The sequence below is a fragment of the Melitaea cinxia genome, chromosome 24 (assembly GCF_905220565.1).
Source record: "Melitaea cinxia chromosome 24, ilMelCinx1.1, whole genome shotgun sequence".
Taxonomy (NCBI): Eukaryota; Metazoa; Arthropoda; class Insecta; order Lepidoptera; family Nymphalidae; genus Melitaea; species Melitaea cinxia.
The window spans coordinates 10714075-10741435 of NC_059417.1; the positions used below are offsets into that span (position 1 = coordinate 10714075).

A 27361-nucleotide genomic window follows, 5' to 3' on the forward strand; every position below is an offset into this window, starting at 1 on the left:
ATTTATGTCCTTTCTAACAATGTATCATTTGCTATCAAAAAAAAATTTTGAGTAGAGATATTTACCAAAACATAACGCGCGGTCAAAAATCGCTTACTTAAATAATCATAATTGGTAAGTAAAGTCATGTGTATTTAATAAAGAAAACTAAAAAGGTTTTCTGAATTGAGTTTATAAAAAAACAAGGGATTATTAAATTTCTCTAATGACGACCAAGAACCAGTATCACGCTTGTAGGCAGGCCTCCCTCGAGATGGACCGAAACGACGGTGGACAAAAAACTAATAATAAAATTTGTTTAAAATGATACAATGAATCAGTCTCTAGTTTCTATCACGCAGTTAAAAAAACCTGTTTTTATTCAAACCCCTAGACTACTGTGCTGTGATTGGCTAAGTAGTTTTATGTCTCGTTCGTTAGAGAGAGTAACAAAGTTCCTTATCTATTTCTGTCGATCAGCCCGTCTTCAGATCGGTCATATTTATTTTGCACACCGATATTAAAAATGAAAACTTTTTAAAAAGTATCTTATGGACAGACGAGTCTCAATTCACTCGTGAGGGAATACTCAACTTACATAACCTACATCATTAAGCGCGGAAAGGTGAAAATCCTAAATTAAAGAAACTAACACGCTTCCAAAGAAAGTTCTCAGTAAATGTGTGGGCAGGAGTAATTAGAAATAATGTGATTGGGCCGCATTTCTTACCAGACAATTTAAACGGAGATAATTATTTGGAGTTTCTCCAAAATGATTCACCGGAACTCACATGTAATTTGCCAATAATAGAAGAAGATAGGCCCATCATTTTCCAAAATGACGGATGTCCTGCCCACTGGCGCCTGACAGTTAGGGAATATTTAAACGAAGTATTTCCTAATTCCTGGATTGGTCGCGACGGTCCTATACCATGGCCTCCACGCTCCCCAGACCTTACTCCAGTCGATTTTTATGTCTGGGGACGTGCGAAGGAACTCGTCTATACGGAAGAAATACAAAGTCGCGACCATTTGAGAGAGAGGATTATTGATGCATTCGACCTTTTGAAGCAAGAAATGCTGATGGCCACTACGACGACGGAAATAAGAAAAAGATACCGTGCTTGTATTAGAAATGGTGGCCAACAATTTGAACAACTTTTATAATAAAAGTCTTGTTTTTAATTTTGTTTTGTTTTTATTAACCGACTTCAAAAAAAGAAGGAGGTTACTCAATTCGACCTATATATATATTTTTTTTTTAATGTATGTTCGGAGATAACTTCTTCGTTTATGAACCGATTTTGATAATTCTTTTTTTGTTGGAAAGGAGATATTCATAGTTTGGTACCATGATAAGGAAACCAGGATCTGATGATGGGATCCCAGAGAAATCGAGGGAAACTTTCAAAAATCGTAAGGTTGACTCGTAAATTTAATCATGTTTTCATTAGGTACTGTAAAGCACTACTATTTAATAAAGGTCTGGAGTCGATCTGATGATGGAGAAGAGAGATAGTCGAGGAAACTCTTCAACAATTTATAGCAATTACCTGCTTTTTGATCTTAATTCGTTTCTATTGATGAGAACTTTGCACCTGTATTAGTTATAAGTGCCATTACAGTCTGATGATGGAGACAAAAGATAGTCGAGGGAACTCTTTAACGATTTATAGCAATTACCTGCTGTTTGAACTTAATTCGTTTCTATCGATGAGAACTTTTGCACCTATATGAGCTACAAGTGCCATTACAGTCTGATGATGGAGACGAAAGATATTCGAGGAATTACCTGCTGTGTGGTCATCTGTGTCACAGGACCAGGTTTGATGATGAAGCCCATAAACACTCGAGGGAATTTCTCAACAATTTACAGCAGTTAACTTTTGCTGTTTGACGACCGCTTTGATATAATGGCGCATGTGCCGTGTCGGCGTCGCCTAAACACCGACGGTCGCGGGTTCTATTCCAGCTCGGATTGGATATTTATGTTTATGTAAATATTTATTTTTGGTCTAGTTGTTAATCCTTGTGGTTCTCCCAACCTAGCCTCGGAGAACACGCTAGGCTGTCAGTCCCGGTTGTTATTACGTACACCTGATAGCGAACTTTACTCATAGTATGTCGACGCATTAGCGCAGCGGTCACAGCACCGGCTGTTGCGCTGGCGTTAGTGGGTTCAATCCTCGCGCACGACAGACATTTGTATTGGTTATACAGATGTTTGTCATGATCTGGGTGTTTGTGCTTGTGTATTGTGTATGTTTCCGAACCCCAGAAATAAGAGAAAAAGCATCCTTGTTAGGTCTACCCATCACTAAAAATTGTAAAATAAAATAATTTTTAACAAAAAAAAAAACCGACTTCAAAAAGGAAACTAAAAAGTGAAAAATAAATTTACTTACTACAAAGTAATTCGTATTTTGATTTAGTTAATCAGAAATGATTAAATAAATATTTTATAATTTTGAAGTTGGTGCCAAGTAAATACTACAACAACCTGGCTACAATAACAAATACAAACAACACACACACACAACAAACAAGTACAAAAAATATTATTAGATATGTCAAAACAATAACAGAATAATAACAGTATTCAAACTAATAGTCAATGAAACAAATTATGAAAGAAAACTGAATACAACTTACGAGTAGATACTAGAGTAGTTATTGTTTTACTTGGCACCGACTTCAAAATTATAAAATATTTATTTAATCATTTCTGATTAACTAAATCAAAATACGAATTACTTTGTACTAAGTAAATTTATTTTTCACTTTTTAGTTTCCTTTTTGAAGTCGGTTTTTTTTTTGTTAAAAATTATTTTATTTAGTGTTTATTAATGCCAAACAATGCTAGGAGGTCTGCCTACAAGCGTGATACTGGTTCTTGGTCGTCATTAGAGAAATTTAATAATCCCTTGTTTTTTTATAAACTCAATTCAGAAAATCTTTTTAGTTTTCTTTATTAAATACACATGACTTTACTTACCAATTATGATTATTTAAGTAAGCGATTTTTGACCGCGCGTTATGTTTTGGTAAATATCTCTACTCAAAATTTTTTTTTGTTAGCAAATGATACATTGTTAGAAAGGACATAAATGCAGGATATTTAAAAAAAAATAGTTAAAACCCTATCGTGTTCGGTTTTTTTTTTATATCACTTTAAAGTTTGTAGTTTGGTAAAATTTTGCAACTCTTAAAAACTTTGAAGGCCCATATTTTCGTATTTTTTCATGTTACACTTACAAATATGGTTTCAAAATGTTGGCAATTTATTAAAAAAAAAAGAAATAAAAATAATTTGGGTCCGTAACACATTTTTTTTTTGTCTTTTGTGAGTTTGAATGATGAATTCTGGAGATTTTGTAAAAACCAATTAAATGCTGCATGAAAAAAAAATAAAAGGGCAATGACTTAAGTTAAGTGGCCAGATATATTGGCAATGATCCCCCCTTACTCCCCTGACCGTTTGTCCAACACCCCACCAAACACCCTGTATATTGGGTGTCGTGTGAAGAATGTAGGCTGGTGTGTGTCAATGGGGTCACCTCGTCGTCCAGTAGCGCGGGGCGGTCATCGTGCTCCTCCGCGTCGAAGAACTCGGAGGCCGACACGCACGACGAGCTGTAGCTCAGCGACGGCTGGAACTGCCGGTTCTGTACACACATTGCTGTTGCACTTACTACACGCACATGCTTATCATCATGCTTCTTGACGGATGATTTTAAATTAAAGAAAAATAAATAATATTCGATTTACAATTTAAAAGAGTTATTACAACCTCTCGCATAGGCTATAAAACATCACGTGTATTTATTTGTTGTTAAAAGCGCGATTTCTAAATCAAAAATCAACCAACAAAAACTCTGTAATCTTGACGTATGTCTGGAAATTTGTACACAATGATTAGTTATCCAAAATTTAGTCAGATTTTTTTTTAAATATATAACTAGGTCGGTAAACAAGCGTACGGCTCACCTGATGGTAAGCGATTACCGTAGCGTACAACACTGCAACATCTATGTAGTAAGCTACAAGCATCGCAAGTGCGTTGCCGAACCTACCCCCATCCCTACTAGGAGCTCTGATTTACTCACCACAGGACCACAACACAGCTTGAAAGCGGTATTATTTAGCTGTGATATTTTGGAAGACTGAGGCACTTTCCTAGTCGAGTGATTTCGAGCAGGCTGTTTCCAGCTGTGCTCTACCACCTTTTACTACTATACGCTTCAGCCTGTAATATCCCACTACTGGGCATAGGCCTCTTTCCCCATGTAGGAGAAGGATCAGAGCTTAATTATATTATATTCCCTACTACGAGTAACGATCGCTATCAGGTGTACATGATAACAACCGGGACCAACGGCTTAACGTGCTCTCCGAGGCACGGTGGGGAGACCCACAAGGACTGCACAAACACCCAGACCACGGCAAACACCTGTATGGCCAATACAAATGTTTGTCATGAGCGGGGATCGAACCCGCAACTCCAACGCAACAGGTACAATCCATGGCTGTAACCGTTGCGCCAACGCGGCATTTACTACTATACTAGTATTCAAAGGTGATATTCTAAAATAAATACACGTGATTTTTGGGTATTTGAATATCAACAAAGGGTAGGGGCGTTAAAAATTTGGTAAAATCACTGACCGCAGTAACGTCGGAGTCGCGGCCCACGCACGAGATCTCGGCGAGGTCGGACGCGTCGTGGATGCGCGACAGGCGCGCGCGCAGCTCTGCGGACAGGCCTTCTCGCTCATTCGCTTTTGTGTACAGGGAGGCAGGGAGGGGGCATTGGGGGGTTTCGGAAGGAAAAATCGACATTGATATTGTCAGTAAAGAGGGATGGGCAGTTAGATGGGGTGACATTGACATTGTGAGGGGAAATAATTGTTTGCAACATACATACATATAAACAGACTTTAAAGGTTAATTTCATTGTTTGCTGATAGTTTTAGATAGTTATCCGATATATTACGGTAAATGATGATAGCTTATGCGCTAGATGATTCCTAATAGGATACCGTATATTTTTAGGCTTAACGTAATTTTATTTAAAAAGGCATCCTGTGATATAGATGTTAGTGTCAAAACCTTATTAATAAAATCAGTTTAAATGAGCTTAGAAAGCAATTTTGTAACATGTTTCTACTCGTAGATGTTTAAAAAGTCCCTAACATATTGCTTTCTAACGTTTACGCAAATTTCACTCATTACAATAAAACAACTTTTACGGATTTTATCGCGGTTTATTAATTTTTTTATATGCCCTCGTTTCGGATACTTTACAGCAACCATGGTCACGGGAGGACTTAATGAATCGCAATAATATCAGAAGAAAGTTTTTTCATTGTAATAAGTTCCCAACATATCGAAATAGTCTCAAACTTTATTTTATTATTTTGCAATTTCTATGAAATCGAATTAGTAAATATATAAAAGAAATATTACTGGCTGTTTGTTTACCTACAATATAAGAGGCGTTAATTTAGCCCAAATGTAGCCGCAAAACAGGATTTAATAACTAAAGTCCATTATTAAGTTCAAGATTATTTTAATAATAGAGTCGTATGGATTTTATAATAAATCAGATTTTTAAAGAGAGTGAGTACTGCGGTGTTTCTTGCCGATTTTTCTGTGTAATCTACATTCGAAAATATAATTTAAATTTGTAAAATGATTTAAAAGTGCTTTTAAAGCTTACTTGAGTAGTTTTTTTTTTTTTTAATTTTGATAACTTTAAAATCTTGAAGCTGCCATCTAAATTTAAGATAAGTTGACAACTGAATTTTGATGAATGAGTTTAATCTGTAATATTTCCATTAGATAATATTCATTTATACATTTTAAAACCTTAAAAAAATCATTATAATAATTTTATTATTAAACAACGAGCAAACCTTCGAGCTAATTAAATCAAAATAAAAATAAAAAACTACTTTATTCAAATAGGCTTCCAAGGCACCATCGAATCGTTATTTTATAAATTAAAATTTTAATTATCGTTAAGCTACCGAATTTTAATTTTCGAAATTTAAGATTCGGTATGTTGATTTGGCAGAGAAAAATCGACAAAATCTTGAATCTGCAACTGCTCTTAAAAACTGTTTTATTTTAACAAAAAATCAAAACGAGTGTGCTTTAGACCATACGACTGAAGTAAAACTTTTGCGCAAACTGGCTATGAGAGAAAGAGAGAAAGAAAATGCGTGATCGCACCTCTCTCTCTCTCTCGCTCTGTTCACCTTGCCCGATCACACTTTTTATAACGCTCTCGTTACGCATTCATCAGCTTACTTTCCAAGTCAAGAGTGCGTAAAGAAGGGTAAAGCTTTAGATTAAGAATTTCATATCATCCATCGAATTTTGGGACTTGAGGGAGGGTGGAGTACGCTACCACCGGTACCACTGCCACACTTCGGAACCCTATGGTTATGGAGATATCCATGCTTAAAGTTTTCAGATTAGAAGAAGAATTTTGCAGCTTTCACGTTATTTTCACATTACACAAGCATTTTTTTCACATTTCACACGTTATTTTCACATTTCACACGTTAATTTAACTTTAACACACGGTTTTTTAACAAACGATACAACTGATGTTTAACGACTGAGCGATAGATGCTTAAAAAAAAAAATGGCGCGCCACTTATCGTTTCACTCCAAAGAAATTTAAGCATAAATTTATTGTTTTTGTCTAAATAACTGTAAAAGGCAAAGGTCTAAGACCATACAGCCTTATTTCATGTTATGTTTTTTACTTAAATATATTTTATTTTTACTTATTTACTGATATATACGAAAAATATTCAATATTTAAGTTCACTTTTATAATAATTGTTACTGAATATATAACAATAAATAAGTAAAAATAAAAATATATTGAAGTGAAAATCATGGCGAATTAAATAAAAATAAAAAATAATCATAACCTAACCATCTAAGCTCCAATTAGACCATTTATCGGCATAATTTTGTTACAAAAAAAAAAATTAACCAACCACCTTTGAGGTTAGAATAACGCTTGGCTGCGGCGCTGCGGGCAGTACAGTCCTTCCGCCCTTGCGTGCGAAAGCAAGGGCGGAAGGGCTGCCCTCCGTCCGTGCCTCCGGCTTCTAAAGAACACTCTCGAGTTAGGACAGACCAAGACCACGTGGATAGTATGCTCCAATTCGGTTTTGGATATCTCCATTACCATTGGTTTCCGAATGATGTCAGTGTTACCTAATGTAGCTCCCCCTCCATTATCTGCCCTCCACCCCCCAAAACCCCATAATTCGATGGTTCTTAATCTAAAGCACAGCCTAAAGACGTTTAACTTCGATAGTAAAAACAAGGGTGGCGCAGTAAGGCCGTGTACACACCCGAGTTCTGCTGCAGCGCCGTGCTGAGGTCGCTCCGCAGCGCGCTCAGCGCGGGCGCGCCCTCGCCGGCGCCCGCGGCCAGGCGCCCGCGCTCGCGGTACTGCCGCCACGCGCGCTCGTTAATATTACTAACATATCGACACCAACAATTTATACTACGCTAATTCGACTTTTCGATAAGTTTGTTTTTTTAATGCGAGCTTGATAAAATGTGTTTTTTTATGTAATAAAAAAATGTGAAATTGCAATGTATAACTTAACTATTAAAGATACCAAATTTCAAATAAGTTTCTTAATTAATATAAAAGGTATCACGTTTTTCCCTTTTATAAGCCTCTATTGTAAAGTTCACTTTTAAGAGTTAGCTTAGTATAAATTGCTGGTGTCGATATTATAACTAACTAGCGCACGGCTCGCCTGATAGTAAGCGATTACCGTAGCTTATAGACGCCTGCAATACCAGAAGCATCGCAATTGTTGTCGACCCTATCTCTTACTCCCCCCCCCCCCACATGAGCTCTGGTCACCTTACTCGCCAACAGGAACACAACATTGCTTGGAATCAGTATTATTTAGCTGTGATCTTCTGTACGGTCGAGGTACCCGTCGGGCTGCTCCATATTTTGAGCAAAAAATTTTCTGCTGTCCTCGGTTAAATTGTCGATTGTAAGCAATACCGTAACCTATTGATGCCTTACTCGCCCGGATAGGAGGATGATTCTGGTGTTGCAGAATATAGGCTGCGACAACTACTTACCACATGGTGGACTGTACATTTGTTTGCCGACTAAGTCGTATAGTCTTGCCAGCACGTTGCCGACTCAACCCTCGACCCTCCCGGGGAGTTCTCTACCTTAGTCACCATAGGAACAACAGTGCTCGACAGCAGTCTTATTTAGCTATAATCATCACTAAGGTTCAGATGCTTCCCCAGTCCTACCTCATAAGATTATCTATCTATCTATATCAATCTACAATTTACATAAAAAAGTACTAGCAGTGAAAACAATAGTCTAATAACTTATATCTCACCAAAGTAGTCAGAACGCCATTGAGACTGGCGACCAAGTCCTTGGCCAGTACTGTGAAGTCCTCTCTGATCTGTTGATCGGGAGTCAGACTGCTGAGGCTTGTGGGCGCGTGTAGCACTTCAGCACCCGGTAGCGACTGAGGGCGAGCCGCTGCACACGCTGGAATATTACACACACAGATTATATAACTGAAACAATATATTAAAAAAAACTTTATGGTGTCCTTTGTCGTGTATTGCCTTTGAGCAGATGAGTGCCAAATATCGTGTTTTGAAAATTGATTGAATAATAAATAATAAACAAATCCAATTTATCTTTTCAGAAAGCTATAATACATTCAATTAATTTAAAGTACCTCAAAATATTCACCATTAAATGTTTAAATGAACTAAAATTAAATAACTAGCTCTTTATACATAAATGAAATCACAATGACATATTCTATATTACTTTTACATATAATATACAAGTAATTATACTCGTATCACTCTTATTTACCTCAATCTAGTCTAAAAAGCTCTTCAGTCTATATATATGCATGCGTGATAACACACTGCTACTTCATAATGCTAAATTATCAAATCTAAAATTTTATATGTCTGTAATTACTACAGCTATTCTCGTATTATATGAACTTACTAATTTTTATCCTTCAATTGTATGAAATTTGTTTGTTACCTAAAATATACATTACAAGTGTTTATTTTTTTATTTTAACACTTCATTGACTATTAGTTTAACGTAAATAGTTGGAATAAAAGAAGGTCTTAGTGCCGTGTGACATTTTATCTGTCATCCTTTAGAACAAACAGTAAAATAATATTAGAAAAAAAAAAGATTGTAGAAGGTAGCAATAAAATATATTCAGTGTATGTGGTTTTCTTATTTAAAAAGTGATTAAAATTAAAATATGCATATATTAAAATAATTATAATTTCATCGTGGTAATTTTGTACAATAATAAATATATATTATAACAAAGTTGTAACCGGTCTGTCTGTACATGAAAGATATTTAGGAAACACTAATTACAGGTAGTATAATATAATAATTATAGGTAGTAGAGAGAAACAGAATCAAAAAGTATTATTTTTCACATTTTTGTCTGTCGGTCAATTTGTTCTGTCTGTATGACGTAATATTCGCTGCAGGAAATGAGATTAACTAAAACTATATAGGTACATATTATTAATACATATAACCGTTACGTACTAGTAACAATTCCTTTCCACTAAACTACAAGTAATAGTTACTGAAACAAAATTCCTACACAAGTTATATTTAAAATAAACTTACATATTTTCTCTTCGTGGCATTCTCTCAACATTTTAATTAAGTATGAACAAAATAATTTCCCATAATGCACTAAATAACCACCACTGTCGCTTGACATAATTGTAGGACCAGTATTTAGAACACTTTAATTCACAATTCAATTATCAAAAACTGATTGTTTACTTCATAACAATCATATATTTATTATTACAATAATTTTAACTTGAAAAAATATAATAAATTTTATAATTTAGAAATAGGACTCTTTTATAAAACAACAAACTCAAATAGCTTTAGATAAATTTTCTTTCTAGTCCATAGACAATACCTATTGCATAACGACTTCAGAGATTGATCGTAGATGGAGATTAAGGAGGTCACGTGACCTATGTCAATATTAGGCTCTAGTAATCTGACGCGGTTTCAACCAATATTAACTTTACGATATTTTTATTGTTTACGTTCATATAGTTACTAAAAGAGATCGATATATTTCCATAATGCATTCGAAACAAAATAATTGTTATGGAAAAGTCCTATACAAATAATTTTTCACTAATTTAAAAAACCTAAACATAACTTAGTTCAAGGGAGCATTATATAGATAAAAGGACAACAATGATATAATTTAAAACTATATAATAATAAATCATACCTACATTTTGCATTCAAATATTATTATTTGGAATGTACATTATATGTACTAAAAGGAAATTACAATATACAAATTTAACAGAGTGCAAAAGCGATTACAAGTGATTTCTTACAGACAACTCCTATCTATTAGCGAAATATTGGTAATCAATTCGGTTTATTTATGTAGTATCTCAAGATAACAAATTTTCTCACGAAACTTTGAGATTATTTTCAGAGTAAGACTAGCCCTTTGACGCAGTTTGTAGTGACCCTGCTTTCTGCTCCGAGGGTTGTGGGTCCGATTCCCACCCCGAGTCTGGGTGTAATATAAATATTTATTTATATATGTATTATTTATAAATATGTTTATCGAAAAAAAATATGTAGCTATACACCAGTCGGCTGTTACCACATATAACACAAGCATTAAGTTGCTTAGTTTAGGAACAGACTACCTGTGTACACACTGTACTTGTGTAGATATTTATTTATTTATTATTTAAGCTTTAATTGAGAAATATTTATCTCCGATTAACAGTTTAAAATACTAAATTCAGAAAGTATTTTTATTTATATCTTCAGATAAAATTGTGTTGTAAGTAAATCTCAGTCAGTTAAGATTAGTTTCTTAAATCTTTAAGATTATCTCAAGATTCGTCTTATCAGAGATAACCCGGAAACCTTAAGATACGGAGCAAGGTCGTCTGCGTTTAGATTACTTAATATTTTTGCGTGGGTATAAAGATTATATAATTTCTTGTCTATGGTTTTGACCTTTTATTCATATAAATTAGAGATGAAACGGATATCCGGTAACTATCCGGTATCCGGCCTAACCGGCCTTGTTTTTACTATCCGGCCGGATACCGGATAGTAATTCAGTATCCTGCCGGATGCCGGATAGTACTTCAGTATCATCATAATTAGCCTCAGTCCATCTATTGCAGACGATTTAGATAGTGTCAGACAGACACTGTGTCACCTAGGACACTCTTCAGAAAAACACAGAGTTGCCTAAGTTCTGCTCCACCTTCTCGACCTCACTGACTAGGCCCACAGGAACGACGAGTCGATACGTGTGGAGCCAGTTCGGCTGCAGGGGTCTTTCGCATTTTAGAGCTATGCCGCGAATGCTTGACGGAGACCCCATTCCGGGTTTCAAATGAAGGTTTCCTTCCTCAGGACCCTGATGATTTTGAGCTAGGTTTATCCCTCGGTCGCCTTTTACGACCCCCACGGGAAGAAAGGCAAGTGTGTGTGTGTGTGCGATACACCAAACATCTAAGTTTTGCCGGATATCCGGCGGCCGGATATTCGGCTATTCGCCCACATGGTTGGCCGAATATCCGGTATCCGGTATCCGGCCAAACTGCTATCCGTTTCATCACTGATATAAATAAATAAACGGCACACACACTCAACAATGCCCAGTAGGGTGTGAATCCTGTGTTGAGTCCGGAAACACACACAACACAACCACAAACACTATAATGTTTAATGGTTACTTTGACGGTGCGTTAACGCAACGGTTACAGCACTGGCTGTTGTGTTGTCGGTTGCTGGTTCGATCCTCGCACATGGCATACATTTGTATTGACCATACAGATGTTTCTCGTGGTCTGGACGTTTGTGTTCGTGTGTATTGTGTGTGTTTTCGGACCCGGAGTAAATCCTAAAGTTCTTCATTGTTTATAATGGGATTTAAAAGTGAACGAGGTAGTTACAAATGCCTAAATATACTATAATTAACTTAATCAGATTTTAAAAGTAGTTCTGTTATTATATCCTTTACATACAAAAGTATAACAATACAATTAATTTAATAATTAACACGAGCATCGTAAGGGTTTATCTTTAGCTAGCCATTTCTTTCTAAATATAATCTGCGTATTTTTTTAAATTTAAGTTTATGATTTTCATAAAACGAATAAATTATAAAAAATATTTTTTTTTATTAAGTTTATAATGGTTGAAAAAAAATCTTCAAAATATACTGGTAAATGATAATTAATTTCAAAATTTGAATTATGCAATTTATTTGTTACGTGACATTTGATTAGTGAATTTACAATAATAAAACCAATTAACAAAACTTTGAATTTCATAATAGTGTATGCAACTTCATGAAAGATATATGTAGTTTAAAGCATTGATCAATTAAACGGCATGCATGCATACTGAAAAAAAAAAGGTATGAAAAGGAGGGGGGAATGAAAGTAATTATAAAATTAAAATATAGTCTTACGAACTAAGGTAGAGGCCAGAAATGTGGATAGAAACACTGGAAGGTAAAAGAAAAAACGTTTTAATTAGAAAATGTACTATTTTTTTAAACTGGCAATACTTTATTTTCAATCAAATTTAGCGGTAAAAGCGATGTTATTTTTATATAGTATATTTGAAATAGATTTTAAACCAAATTAATTAAAATTACCCAATTATTAATTCTGTGTATAGATGGTATATGCAATTAGCACGATTCAATGGCATAGCTTTCGTGCATGTATTGGCGCCATTTTTAAGTTTTCATAAAACAAAATGGCCGACATGACATCACTTACCAATCTCGTAGAATCCTTGACAAGACATATCATTAAAATATGCATTTAAATTAAAAATGCAAACATTTTTTTTTATTAAATTATATTTTATTTTAAAACAATAACAAAACAAACGTAACAATAAAAATTAAAAGGACATACAAATCTATCTGATAGGTTTTCTTGACAGTTTTCAGGGACTTATCTTTTCTATTTAGTGTGTATACTTTGACATTTCGGTTACATTTAAACTATAAACAAATGCACACAATTACAAATGGTATGTGCGATTAAAGACAAAATGTACTATTATATTTAATCTATAAGCATAAAGATGAATAAGTATCATTATCAGTACATTCACATAGATTAAAAATATTTATTTTTAACTTCACACATCTTTTTGATAAAGGCATTTTCAAACTAGCAACAAATTATTATTTTGAAATACACCATTTGCTGTATTTTCAACAATTCCATCCAATGTTTGAAAATGAATCTACCGTCATTTGGATTATTTTAAATTAAAAACATAAATTTGCAATGAAAATTTTCATTTGTAATTTAATTACAATACCAAATTTATGTTATGCATTTATATTATTGTGAAAACAATTTGCCTTTAACTGCACAAGAGCCACATCCACAGGCAAGCGCTAAACGTCGGCTAATAGACAGAGAGGGTAGATGTGTGAGTGAGAGAGAAAGACTCACCGATGGGTAACGAAGCAGCGGAGGCGGGGATTGATGAAGCCCCGCCCCCAGGAGACGGTGGCGCCGTCAGAGCTGATAGGGCCTGTAAATATATTAGTATATTGTAATATATACAAATAAATATGATCATTATTAGTGATAAAACCGCCTTTGTACTTTTTTTTTGAAGTTTTTTTACAACAAGGTCGGCAAAAAATCTCACCTGATGGTAAGCGATTACCGTAGCTTACAGACGCCTGCACCACCAGAAGCATTCTAAGCGCATTGCCGACCCTATCCCCAATTCTCCCCAGGAGCTCTGGTCACCTTACTCACTAACAGGAACACAACAATGCCGAGGTCGAAGTTTAGGTACTGCCAGTCGGGCTGCTCCATATTTTGAGTAAGGAATTTCCTGCTGTGCCCTACTTCAGTTTTTCGATTTTTTTGTGGTTAGTAGTATGAAATAAATGAAGCGCAAATATCGAGAACAGCTCCACCGAATGAAACAAAGTTTTTTTTTGTGTTTCTTATTGTTAGGACAAGGTTTGTATAAAATAAAATAAAAAAACATTATGTTAAAGAAAAAATATAGTTTTAAGATAAATGACTATTCACTATGTTAATTTCTATAAAATAAATAAATATATTTTTATGTGTTACCATATGTGAGTTAGATGGGTCGATGTGCGGAGGAGCCAGTTCTACGGAAGCACATTTACTGTTTGATTTCTTCTTACGAAGACCGAACTTGCGACGATCCTTTTTGACATTTGGAGACGCACCTTCTAACGACACCTGGAAATATTTGACATATATTTATAATATATATAAATAAATATCTTTAGAATACACACATGATCGTCTCTTCTTGATTTCGTGTTGCATTTGGATGACATAGCTACATTTTTTGTATAAATATACATAAAAGTAATACATATGCATATAAATAACAAACTTGTTGCTATGACAACTGCGCAAATAGACAATTTTTATTTTATTAAGTTATGTGGTAGGAATTACAAAAAATCTATGTATGTATAGTTCATCTTATACAAATAAAATATACCAAAAAAAAGCTACATTTGCATTTAATGATTAATTATTATTATTTTATAGCAGTCGTCTGAGACTAAAGTCTGAAAAAACTACAATATTTAAATTTGTTTACTGTTTATATATAAAGCTACTATTCAACTAAACAATATAACAAATGCATTTGTAATACCGAGAATTTAGGACATCTTCACATTTAAAAGACAATCACAACATCTCAATTTCAACTTTCGCAATGTTGCTTATCTGAAAGTAGTGTTTGATAACTGTGAGTCAATCTTGTGTACGATTAATATCTTATAAGATTCTAAGTACCCGCATTTTTCTAAGTCTACCTTTCATCCGTTAAAATTACAAATTATAAATAAATAAAATTGATAACTCACATCGGTGTCGTGGTGAGCTTGTTGCTGCAATTCCAGCGCTTCAAGCAAACGCTGCAATTGCTGTACCGATAGCTGCGCCTGGCCGAGTTCTCTGGACACGTTGTCTAGCGGACCACCGGACTCTGGAGTAAGATTACTTATTAATTTTATTGCAGTAGGAGTCCTGTTCAAAGTCTGAAGAAGCCCAACTGGGAAGTACCTCGACTTTACAGAAGATTACAGCTAAATAATACTACGTTCAAGTTGTTTTTGTGTTCTTGTGGTGAGTAAGGTGACTCATTTATTTCACAATTTACAATAATAACAAAATTCCCACTAAATTTTAAAAATAGCACAATGTTTGCAATAAGAAGACATGCCATCATAACATTTTAAAACAAGATAACAAATCATGCTCTAATTGTTGTCTAATGTTTACGCTAATTTCACTCATTATAATGATACAACTTTTTCGAATTTTATCGCGATTTATTAAGTTTTTTAGATGCCCGACGTTATATTCGATTAGATAAACCGATGATCCGTGAGGCTATTGAAATTAAACACCTCTAAATTTCAATAGAGAAGATGGTTGGCTATTACCAAGTGTTTGGGATCCCATTATTAAAATGGTACAGATTAAAAAATCAGCACTTTCTACGTAGAGATGACTAATTAAAATATTGATGTATCATAGGGTAGTTTCGAATAACTTTGTAACGTAAGGACTTCTGACACCTCAGTCCTTCCGTGACCACGGTAGCTGTAAAGTATCCGAAACGTCGGACATCTAAAAAACTTAATAAACCGCGATAAAATCCGAAAAAGTTGTTTCATTATAAATCATGTTCAATATTATTATATTCAAAAGCTAACATCGCTATAACCCTCTTACCATAACGGAAAAATCAATATTAGGCCTTAGGCTACAGATCTAGCGGAAAACATTCTCCCTACACATAAATCACGTAAAGTAATTTAAAAAAAGGGGGGAGGGGCTAAATGTAAATCATCCAAAATTAGTAAACAGTTCAATATTATTGAACAATTTTCTCGACTCACAATAATACTTCTTTAATTCATCATCACATTTTTGGACACTAAATCATCACCTCGACAAAATAATTGCGCTGTGTGAATTCTATACACATCAAAACATTTTTAGCATCCATTTAGAGATCGACTTAGTTGTACATAATACTATAAATAATTTTATCGCCAAGTCTGCATGCGACATAATTGCATACCCATGCGCACACACTTCATGAAAACTATTAAGTTTCATTGACACAACAAAGTCGTATCACTCGGACGACGGTTGTCACGTTACTGTCACATAAATAAAACTCATACAAGTAGACGCAAACGTATGCCAACGCCAAGATATATTGAGCTATCTATACGAGTCTATTACATTGTTAACTACCGTCGGGAAAAGATGCGTGTTATAAATTTGACGCCAATTTCTGTACGTGGCATCGAGGTCTCGGATGGATGGACCGATTTCGATGTGATTTTATCCGTGAAAGCGTCCTTGCCGTGGTTTTTAGTTATGTTTGATGAAATGGATCCAGTAGTATAGTTTCTTTTTTTTCAAAATGACGTCTAAGGCATTTTCGGCGTAAATGAAATTATAATTCATTTTTGTACTATTATTAGCCTAGGTTTTTTTTTTATTTTATTTTAATATTATAATTTTTAGACTTATGAATGAGAGTTTATTATAGGAGCATATAATACATGCTTAAGTAAAATGCAGTAAAGTATAAATACCAAAATCTGAGCAAATGTAGTTAAAAGCTTTTGAATTAAATAAATGGTGTTTTAATTTTAACATAGGTTTAGGATAATTAAGGATATAGATTAAGGATTGTAATCATAAAAGAAATATAATTGTTACTGCCTTTTACTTAGGTAGTATACTAGAGGTTATCACAATCATACCAATGATCCAGCCAGAAAGCCGTCCTCCAGGGGTGCCAGACACGAAGCCAGCTTGCGGGCCGCGGATAGGGGGCGAAGTGGGGCTAACCAGCCCTGGGACAAAAGTGTGATGTATAACGACGGATATTTATGGATAAGGACCACTTATGTTGACTTCTTTTTTACGATATTTTGAATTGAATTATTGAGTTGACGCGGTTAAAGTGACTCATCCATAAAAATATTAATTTGAAGATACATTTGCATAATTCAGATTCAGTTTTAATTCATCTTGTAAGGTGATACTTGTAACTTTAAACATATATGGGCTTTCGGGCCTCCAAATTGATTAAAAAAGAAAACATGGTTTGGTAATTTTAACTCAATATCTCTTGATGTGGATTGGGTCTCTGTTATTCAAAGGCATAATTCGCGAAATTATTTGAAACTTAGAATTTGGATAGCTTATATTTGTAAACATTCCATAGTACCTAATTGTGGTCCTTAATCCATAACTCCAACGTTATTGAAAAAATGTGGTTGAAGTAGAAGATATTATAGTTTATGAAATAAAAATTACGGCGCAAATTTAATTTTTTAACGTTTATATTAATCATCAATTATTTGCAGTAATCCTTGAATGATTTGATTACGATTTCGCAAAAAAATTAGATCATTAGTAAGGAATAGCCAAGTGTATCAATCAAATTAAGCTGAATTGAGGAACACTTGAATTAAATGTACATATAATATCTTCTATCTATAAGGGAAAGATAACACAATACTGAAAGGGTAAGTAAGATAAGTACAGGTAAATAGCACCAATCTACTGTAAAACATTAACCATATTCTACCTAGGTTATAAATCCATGCATAACACCCAATAAGATAACCTTTACTTTCATCTACCTAACACTAAGGTATCAAGAGGAAAACTAGCTAACATTTCAACTACTAAAAAAATCGCGATTATAACTTTTTTAGTAAAATGTCAAACAACAATTATTTAATCTATACAAAATCTTATTAGGTACCTATTGTTTTAAATTTTACTTAATAAAATTAGAGAATAGAAAGGAAAGACAAATTACTAGATGTTAGGTAAGTCTAGATTATTTGATAGACTAACCGGAGCAAAAGGAAGGATAGCTTGTACATCGGTAAATGGTTTTCAGGTCATCACTTCTGTCATTCATTAAAGCAGCTTCGATCATAGAGCAAGACTTTTTAACATTACATTTCTTGCTCACAAACAGCTGATAAATATTATAATCTTTATTTTTATTCCTTTCACTTAAGCAGCGTAGTTTCTTTACAGTCTGCGATTGGGTAGATATTTTGATAGAAGGGGTTAGCAAGTTGATTTCTCTAATCAAGTCCTGTCTGATTTTTGATGATTGTTTTCTTTCATGCTTAGATTTTTTATTCGGAAGATCTCTGTCTTTTATTCCTTGGGGATTAGTCTCTTTGAAACGAAAATTTTGTGAATCATCATTCGAATCTAAAACGCTTTTGATTAGAGTGCTTATAGCGCAATCTCTTTTGCAAATTTGCCTGTACCAATCTTGGTTTGATTTTGCTCTATCTGTTGTTCCAATGTCTTCAACACTGGATAAACTACTAAAAGAAGTTTGAGTCCCACTAGTATTATCAAATACTTCGAATATATTTTTCCGCCTTAAGTACGTTTTGTTTTCTACTATCTGTATTTCATTGTCATTAACTTGTACACACTTATGTATAAGGTCTCTCATTTGTTCTATGATTAAAGCTTTATCACAGTTTTTAAATTTCATATTAACATCTTTTGTAATACTAGTATTGATATTTTTATCTATCACTGTTCCAGCACTTTCTTCAAATTGAGTTTCTTTATCTTCTGAACACTTTATATTGCAACTTTCTTTATAGATCTGTCCTAAAAGACTTAATCCTTGATTTTTGTTGGCATTACCTTTTTCATATTTTTTCACTAGTTTTACATAAAGACTGGTTATATCTTTATGAATACTAGGCAAGTTTTTGGATAGTATGGATATGTTTTCTAGTAGCAATAATATGAATTTCTCATCAATAACTTTGGGAACATTATCGAAAACAGATAATTCTTCTTTTAAATGCTTCGTTGACGTCAATTGTGGTACATCTGTATTTGAAATTATTTTGTCTTCAATATCTTTGGATACTCTTTTCAAACCTAATTTAGAAGCAAATGTTTTATTTAATGATAAAATAAAACATGGCTGGGGACCGAATTCGTTAGTCATTTTAGGTTCAGTGGGATCTCCTTCCACGTAAATTTTGTAAGTTTTCTTTAAATTGTTATTCAATTTTATGAATGCTTTTGAAGAAGTGTTACTTTCAAAGAACAGCGGATTTGTGTTGACTTTGTCATAACAACAATTTTTATTACAGTCTTCGTTACTGCTAAAGTATGGTCTTAAATTTTTAGTGTCACTACCAATGTTTACATAAGGATTGTGCGAATCAGGGGTTATAAGTTTTTTACTGAAAAATTTATCAGAATTAGAAATATCGGACAGATTGTCTCGATTTACTTTTATATCTGGATTTTTTTCAGCAAAATTAAATGTCAGATTGACGGGTTGACTTTCACCAGAATTTTTCTTTTTTTCTTTTAATTTCATTGTTATTGAGGCATTTCCTTTGAATGTCAGATCGTTAGTCATTGAGATATGTTCAAGATTGTACTTAGAAACATCTACGACAATTGATTTCTTACTGTCCGTTTCATAATTTCCCAGTTCACTGGGTTGGCAAAATGAAAATCCGTTCCACTTATTTATTGCGTTAGATGAGATGGTTTTTTCGATATTATTTTTATTTTTTTTGGTAAATATTGTTGTTACTTTGTCCAATACATCTTTGAGAAATATCTGTCCGGGATCAGTAAACAGACTTTTAACTTGTTTATTATCACCAAATTCTTTTGTTGAAATACTTTTAGACAATTTCTTTTGTACGGATTCTGTTTGTACATCGCATTTAAGCTCAACGTCTAATGACATATCAGTAGATGAATTGCTTTCCCCATTTCTATTTTCACGTAGTAAATCTAAATATGCACCCAAAAAATCTTTTGCCACATTGGGGGGTATGGATATATCACTTATCAGGTTGTTTATGGTATCCTGTATTTTAGGCAATTCATTTGATGAATCAGAGTTATTAAACGTATCATTATTTACGGCACTTTTATCAATATTCTTCTGTGACATATTATCGAGGGTGTCTATGAGTTTTTTTGTAATGTTAATGTCCTTTTCTCTGCTCTTACTCATTGGCACAGTTCCACAGATATAAACTGTGTTCTTTAAAATTTTTTCAAGTTCTTGTATCCGTCTGTCTTTTACAAAACTATCAGATACATTAGGAGTTAATTTATTAGTCTTATTTTGTTTGCTCGCTTTTACTTTTTTTACAGTTTCTTCTATAAAATTACTGACACCGTGAAATTGTGTGGCTCTCGTAATACTTTCTATTGCTATGTTGGATGTTGTCCGATCTCTAGCAAAATGTTTATTGGATTGTCTATCTATTGATTTAGATTTCTTAATCAATTCTTTGATATTATCATCAGTATTATTACGTATCCAGTATTCTAATAAACTTTTGAATAACTTTCTAATTGGTGCGTTTTCAACTTCATTTTCATTTAATTTCAGTGTATACAAATCTCTTACGATGTGAGTTAAATATATTTTAATATCATCTCGACCCAATTCATTACAGCTAATGTCTCCAAAAACCGATACTAGAAGTTTTTCCACAATATCATTAAATTCAGAAAAAACGAACGAATTTTGCATTGCTTTGTTTTCTTTATCCGTTTCTACTTGTATGTTCGTATGTTTTTTTATAACTTTCTTAACATTTTTAAGCGTCTTTGACGTTTTGACATTTTTCGATACATACTTATCGAGTAACATACACTTACTCAGCGGTGTTTTCAGTTTTGGCTCTGGATATATATTTCTGTATTTAACTAAGTTTGTCGATTTGTTACTTTTTCTGATGACAGGATTATTATCATCAAGAATTTCTCTTTTCTTTCTTGAAAATATAAATAATGTCGGTGTAGGCGGAACTTTGTCACAAGATCTTCCACAATTTTCAACATTATTATCATTCAACTCCATGTTACTAATTTTATGAGTCTCCAAAGGCTTAATATCTGTATAATTTTTGAAAACGGGTGAATTGATGGAAAACTCGCACAACAATGACGATTGAAGATCAGATATATTATTAAGCTCTAAATCAGTGCTATGCATTTGTTTCTCCGTTTCTGTTGTCAAGATAGATGTAATAGGTGACTTTGTTTCATTATTTATACTATCCCCAATAATATTTTTATTAGACTCTTTTGCATTTAAATTTTTATGTATATCATATGCTTCATTAAAATTTTGATCATAAGCTTTTTTATCTAACACAGTGCTAACTAAAGGCACTTTGCCATCTAAGCCTGTACCAACTTTGCTCATTTCATCAATATCTTTTAGCCTTTCAATTTTGGGTGGTATTATTTTTGGTGTCAAAGCACAAACAGGATAAACTAACACATCAGCTGATTTCCATTTACAAATGAAAGGATTAGATACACTTGAAGATGTACCTAAAAGAAAAGGATTGAGAAGGATAGGATTATGGGAAGGATAAAATAAAATTCTATGAAGTATAACTAATTACAATCAGATTCCGGCGGGAATCGAACCCGCAAGGTCCGCGCAGAGAAAAGAGGACCACTACAAACTGCGCCAACGGGCTAGTCAATATATACTATATTGATATAAAATGTATTAACTTTAAAAAAATTATACAAAAAAAGGAATAGTACTTTGGGAATAACAAATTAAATGAAAATTAGTAGTTAGTATTTTTTTTTTCAGACTACCCGCCAAATTATAGATTATATAATACATATAAATAATCCAGATTTCTAACAGAGATTACTAATACCGTCAGCTAGTACCCAATAAGTTTAACGATTTAGGACTAGAGTGAGTTTTAAGTATTATATTATTAGTACTTATTTCCATTACTTACGAGAAGACGTATCAGTGGGTAGAGCTTCATCGTTAGGCGCGTGGATCTTGGGGACTGACTCACGGGCACCGAATGTTAGCAAGTGTTGTCTGTACAATCTGTGTGGTTTATGAAATTTATTGCTTAAATAAACAACCTTTAACATTTCATATAGATGGATAATGGGAGTACATTCGATTGTGATTAGTTTTTAAGAATAAGGGTTAAAAAAGTTTATAATTAATTTTATATATTATCATACTTATATTATAAATACGAAAGTTGACGAAACTTAGTACGTTGGATAGCTGAAGATCAAGATCAACATAATAGGCTACATTTTATCTGACATTCCCAAACTACGCTTCTAGTAAGTACGCTTGTAAAACTGTCATAAAAAAATGAAATTAACACTCACCGGTGTGTCTTTAAAATATTTAACCAAGTTCGAAAGACATCTGGTGTTTTCGCCCTCAGATGGTATATGAACTCGTCGGCGTCTATGTCTATCCTGCGTCTCCGAGCTTTAGCAGATATGACTGACAGACCCACGTCCACAGACCCATGCAAGCGACCTCTCGCCACATCTGTGGGTGACCGCGCGTAAACCAATATACCACCGTCTACCACGAAGAAACGCTGAAACAATGGCATTAAATTAATTATTTAAACGTCATACTTTTTTTTACATTTGCAATAAAGCAGGAATCCCAAACGACTTTTAGCACAACAGTCGATTGCCGTAAACTCTGCGTCAACCTTTCGTCACTAAAATTTAAGTTTTAGTTATATAAAATCATACCTTATGCCATCCCTTTAGCGGCCATTTCCGCTTCTTGTGCAGGTAACCGTTGAAAACTTCGGGGCGTTTATCGAAGCGCTGTCCGTCTTTTAATCCTTCGAGCACTTCCCATTCACTGCCCCGGCGACGACTGTTTGACAAATATGACTTATAATTTATTATATCTTTTCTGTACACACACAGGAAAAAGTAAGAAACTTGTAATTTAACGAATTTTGTAATCTCCATCGCACCGATTAATCGGCTTAGCCTTAGCGTATTCTCCATTGTACGGGGACATTGACGAAATCATTGGTATTATCTTGGCACTATTAAAAGCCAAAGTAATGTTTTATCGAAGAAAAAGAAAGATACATTTTAGTTATACAATAAGAGACTTACACAACAGACTATCTTATCGCTAATAATCGTCAACGATGCTGGATAGGATGAAAAGAGGAAGGATAAACTTAGACTAGGCCTTGAAAAATTGCGACTAAACACATATTTGGACTTTCATAACTTCTTGCGACAATACGGACGGAAAAAATGATCAAAATTACATCTTAGTTTTATCTCCAACTAGCTTCTGCCCGCGACTTCGTCCGCGAGGACTCCACTCCTATTGGTTTTAGCGTGATGATATATAGCCTATAGCCTTCCTCGATAAATGGGCTATGTAACACTAAAATAATTTTTCAAATCGGACCAGTAGTTCCTGACATTAGCGCGTGCAAGAAAACAAACAAACTCTTCAGCTTTATAATATTAGTATAGATTTACAGAGTTGAAGATAAATTAGACTTAGAGGTATAAATATAAATAATAAAATGGAGAGTAATTACTACAGTTTTATTTCATTTCTTATTGAATTAATTTGTATTAAGAGCTTTACAAATTCAACAGAGCTCAGTGTAACGCTGAGATAAAGAGCATGGATGCAGCTCCATTGTTATTATTACAATATAAGACTAATCTGAAATTAGAAGAGAAAGTACACTATTGATAACAAATCTTTTATTAAATTCCAATATCATTCTAATTATTTCTTACCATAAGGAAATACCAATCATATTACAAGGATTTACATTTAATCTTTTGACCATATTTGTCCATATTTCGGCATTAAAATATTAATTAAAGTCCTAATTTTAAAAATTGAAGTCCCACTGTTGCACTTACGGCAACATTTCAAAGGCTAATTTGTAGTAGGTTTTGTTCTGAATTCAAATTAATTGATTAAGAATTTGTATTATACGAGGCTTGGTTTGAATGAAGGATGATCACTTTTGAAAACTACATTGAACTATCATATATATCTAATAGTTATTGATTTCAAATATATCTGTCCTTTATTTATCGTTAGGTATTTCCTCATACAATCTCTGTAAACAAACGTCTATTTATTAAGGTCTCGGCAAAGGTCGTCATAGTAACGAACGAGGTCGCTTGTTACATTGCAAATATTTCCTGCGCTGCTAATATTTTCCTCGTGTTAGGTGATAATTAGTATACAATTTTTGTCATAAATCTATATGGGTTGTGTGGGTACTTTGTATTTTTTTCTAAACTACTAATGTTATATTAAAAATAATAATAAAAAGAATTATATTTGAATACAATAATTATAAAACTTTATTAAGGCAAATATGTGATGAAAGTTGGACAATTGTAAATAATGTTTTTTTTTAATAATAGAGTTAACTGGTATTTACAAACATAACTTTCTAAGTTACTCTGAAATATTTGGTATAAATAAGTACAAGCTAATATTTATTTGTAACGAATAGAATAAAAATATCTTCGAACAATTCAACAACAAACAAAAGTTCAACATTTCTAAGCTAACTTAAATTTTGTAACTGTCCGTTTGACGCTCGGTAGACGCGGATTCAAGAAAACTTTCCTCCAAAACATATCTCCATCTCTCTCTCTCTCTCCATCTCTCTCTCTCTCTATCTCTTTAGCTAGCCCTATCCTCGATCAGTCTTTAACAGCGACCTTATGCAATGGACATCGGACGACGAGCCTCTATGCGTTTCCAAGACGCTAGAACTAACTAACCTAATATGTGTACGACTCAACTCCTGGTTTTTGGGAAATATTTGAAATGACTATCGCGGTAAGTGCCGTAAAAGTGTTGATATTAACCTTAAAAGTTTGAAAACACACTAACTCCTCGTCTTGCCTCATTGAGGTGGGGAATAATAATAATAAATAAATTTATTTGTGAAAACACACTGAAGGGAAGAAAGAAGAAACGAAAAGAAAAACGGGAAGAAACGAGTTTAAGGGGAACAGTATAAAACTAACAAAATATAGGCACATCTCACCGCCTGGTCTCGTGCGTCACCGTCGGTGCACCAAAATCTTCTCCAGACGCAGGTTTTAGAGAGCGGTAGGTTCAAAAATAACTAAGTCTATGGACAACTCACCTCCTAGTCTTCCCACTTCTAGGCGGTGGAGGCGCGGGCCTTACAGAGCGATCCCCGGAGTCCGCTGATAGAGACGCCGTCTCACCCGAACAGTCGGAGTCCGACGGCGCCCTACGTAAAGCCGCAGCCCGACCGGCCGCGCCACGCCGTCTTTCACCTGCAAGAGGAAATTATACTTGGTTTTTTTTTTTTTTTTTATTAGTTATGTGATATATCCACAGGCTTATTATGCCCGTGCTTTTGTTATTCCATATATTGTTATTATTATTTTTTTTTTAACATGCATCGGTACTTCACCGCAACTTAGAATCTAGAAGCCTTAATAACTAGTCTTAAAATTTCAAATTTCTAAAAGTAGACGCGAGTCCACTGACCAAGACTATTCTACATATTGCTTATTTTATATTCTTATATACTAATTATTTTTATTATATTTACACTTATTTGCTAACTAAAATATATGTACACTTATTTTCTAACTACAATATATGTACACTTATTTGCTACTTACAATGTACACTTAACCTATGTTATTGTTAGTAGTTAGGTACTTTTTTTTTTGTGGTTAGGAATCGTTTTGTCCATTTAAATTTAATTTTTTTTTTTAATTTTTTTTTATTAATATATTATATGACTAATCCTATCTTATTAAGTAAATATATAAAGCCTTATCATTACAATTACATTATCCTATTCCTATACTATTACATTCAATTTTATTATTTATATTACTTACATTACACTTTTATCTACTCATAATTTATACTTACAATACAATAATGTCTTCACACCTCTACATTTTTCAACATTTTGAGCACATTCTCAATGACGGCAGCATCTCTATGGTGAATGGCCATCTTGAGACTATGCTCAAGGATTTTCTTGTCCGTCATCTCCGCTGCCCTCGCCACAAAGCGACCAATTGCGTCGTCACGGTCGTCGGTGTAATAGACACAGGTGTTGGTGTGTCTAGTCACCGCGACTACAGCGTGCGAAACGCTGTCGTGGATCTTGAGCCTCCTTGTATTTGTCTGGAGGACGATGACGTCCTCATAGGTCTGGCCCTGCGCCTCATGAATGGTTAAGACGCGCGATCCCTCACCGGACCCGTATCCCTGGTCAGTCAGCAATCTCTTCTCCTCTTGCGTAAATACCAGGTACAGGGTTCGGTCCCTTCCTACAGGAATGCGCGCGCCTGTGAGACTCTCCACTCGCAAAGATCGGATCTTTGTGCTTGAGCTGTACACGGACTTGTAAACCTCACTGATGGCAAAGGCGACATCTTTGGGGTTACGATGCGTGCACGACAACTCGCACGAAATAGTCGTTATAAGGGTTGGTCTACAATACCGCATTTCGAACAGGTTATCCCTGTCGATGTACGGCAGTTGGTTTATGTCTCCGATGAGGACTACCTTCTCAGCTCCCGATAGTCGGGCGGCCATTACTATGGCTCCGAAATGGTTCATGAGGGCTTCGTCCACCGTTAGGAGGTTGATTTTAAAACCCTCACGGAAGCCATTTACCAGAACGGAGGCCATAGTACGTACCCTTTGCTTGACCTTGTTGCCATAGCGGTGCACCAGTTTTTCTTTTAGATCTTTAGCCGCCTCGACTGTGGTCGTAATCACGACTTCCGTGTCCCCATCGAAGTCCCTGACTATTCGGGTTGTCTTGCCGCATCCTGGTACCCCGTTTATCCACTCCAGTGATGGTAGTTCCCAGGTCACGTACGGTAAGCCGGCTTCGGCCCGGTCGCCCGTGATGGTTTTTGCCATCCGTAGCATCCGGTCGCCCAGCATTACTTTCGTGCATCTCGCCACTACCACCACCGGGTCCCCTTCGGGTGTTTCAAAGGTTTGTGACTCCTCGTCATTACCCTCAGACTCGACCGCGCTCACGAAGCCTGCTGTGATGTTATATGCGGCCATATACCTACCCGACATCTTGCCCTTGAGTATTTGTCGGGTATCACTGTTGTATATGGCTGCTTCGGCTTCTTCGAGTTCCACCTCCAGTAATCTTTGGTGATCGTACTGGTAGGCCTGCATGATCTTTTTGCAGGTGGCCAAGCTTACCTCGCGGTTTGCCTTAATAATGGCCAGGAACTCGATTAGGGCATTTTCCGCGTGTTGAAGCGGTGTGGACGCCGGTCGAAGTCTCGGTGGTTATACTTGTCCCATATCGGCCCTAGTTCGAGCGGCCGGTGACGCCGCTGG

The 27361-nt window shown here is 34.6% G+C and overlaps 1 protein-coding gene across 1 annotated transcript in view; it reads right to left on the bottom strand.

The window, feature by feature from the left end:
• LOC123665406 (oxysterol-binding protein-related protein 6-like) overlaps window positions 1-26683 on the bottom strand; it is a 37632-nt gene extending 10949 nt beyond the window's left edge. Inside the window, exons 1-14 of the mRNA XM_045599718.1 lie at window positions 26656-26683; window positions 25143-25299; window positions 22729-22858; window positions 22345-22565; window positions 21948-22045; window positions 16899-16991; window positions 14976-15097; window positions 14197-14331; window positions 13555-13636; window positions 12546-12581; window positions 8391-8548; window positions 7359-7458; window positions 4654-4730; window positions 3537-3644 (exon numbers count right to left, since the gene is read on the bottom strand). Of these exons, the coding sequence (XP_045455674.1) occupies window positions 3537-3644; window positions 4654-4730; window positions 7359-7458; window positions 8391-8548; window positions 12546-12581; window positions 13555-13636; window positions 14197-14331; window positions 14976-15097; window positions 16899-16991; window positions 21948-22045; window positions 22345-22565; window positions 22729-22858; window positions 25143-25299; window positions 26656-26683 (1545 nt within the window). The remainder of the gene's footprint in view (window positions 1-3536; window positions 3645-4653; window positions 4731-7358; window positions 7459-8390; window positions 8549-12545; window positions 12582-13554; window positions 13637-14196; window positions 14332-14975; window positions 15098-16898; window positions 16992-21947; window positions 22046-22344; window positions 22566-22728; window positions 22859-25142; window positions 25300-26655) is intronic.
• Between the last annotated feature and the right edge of the window lie 678 nt (window positions 26684-27361).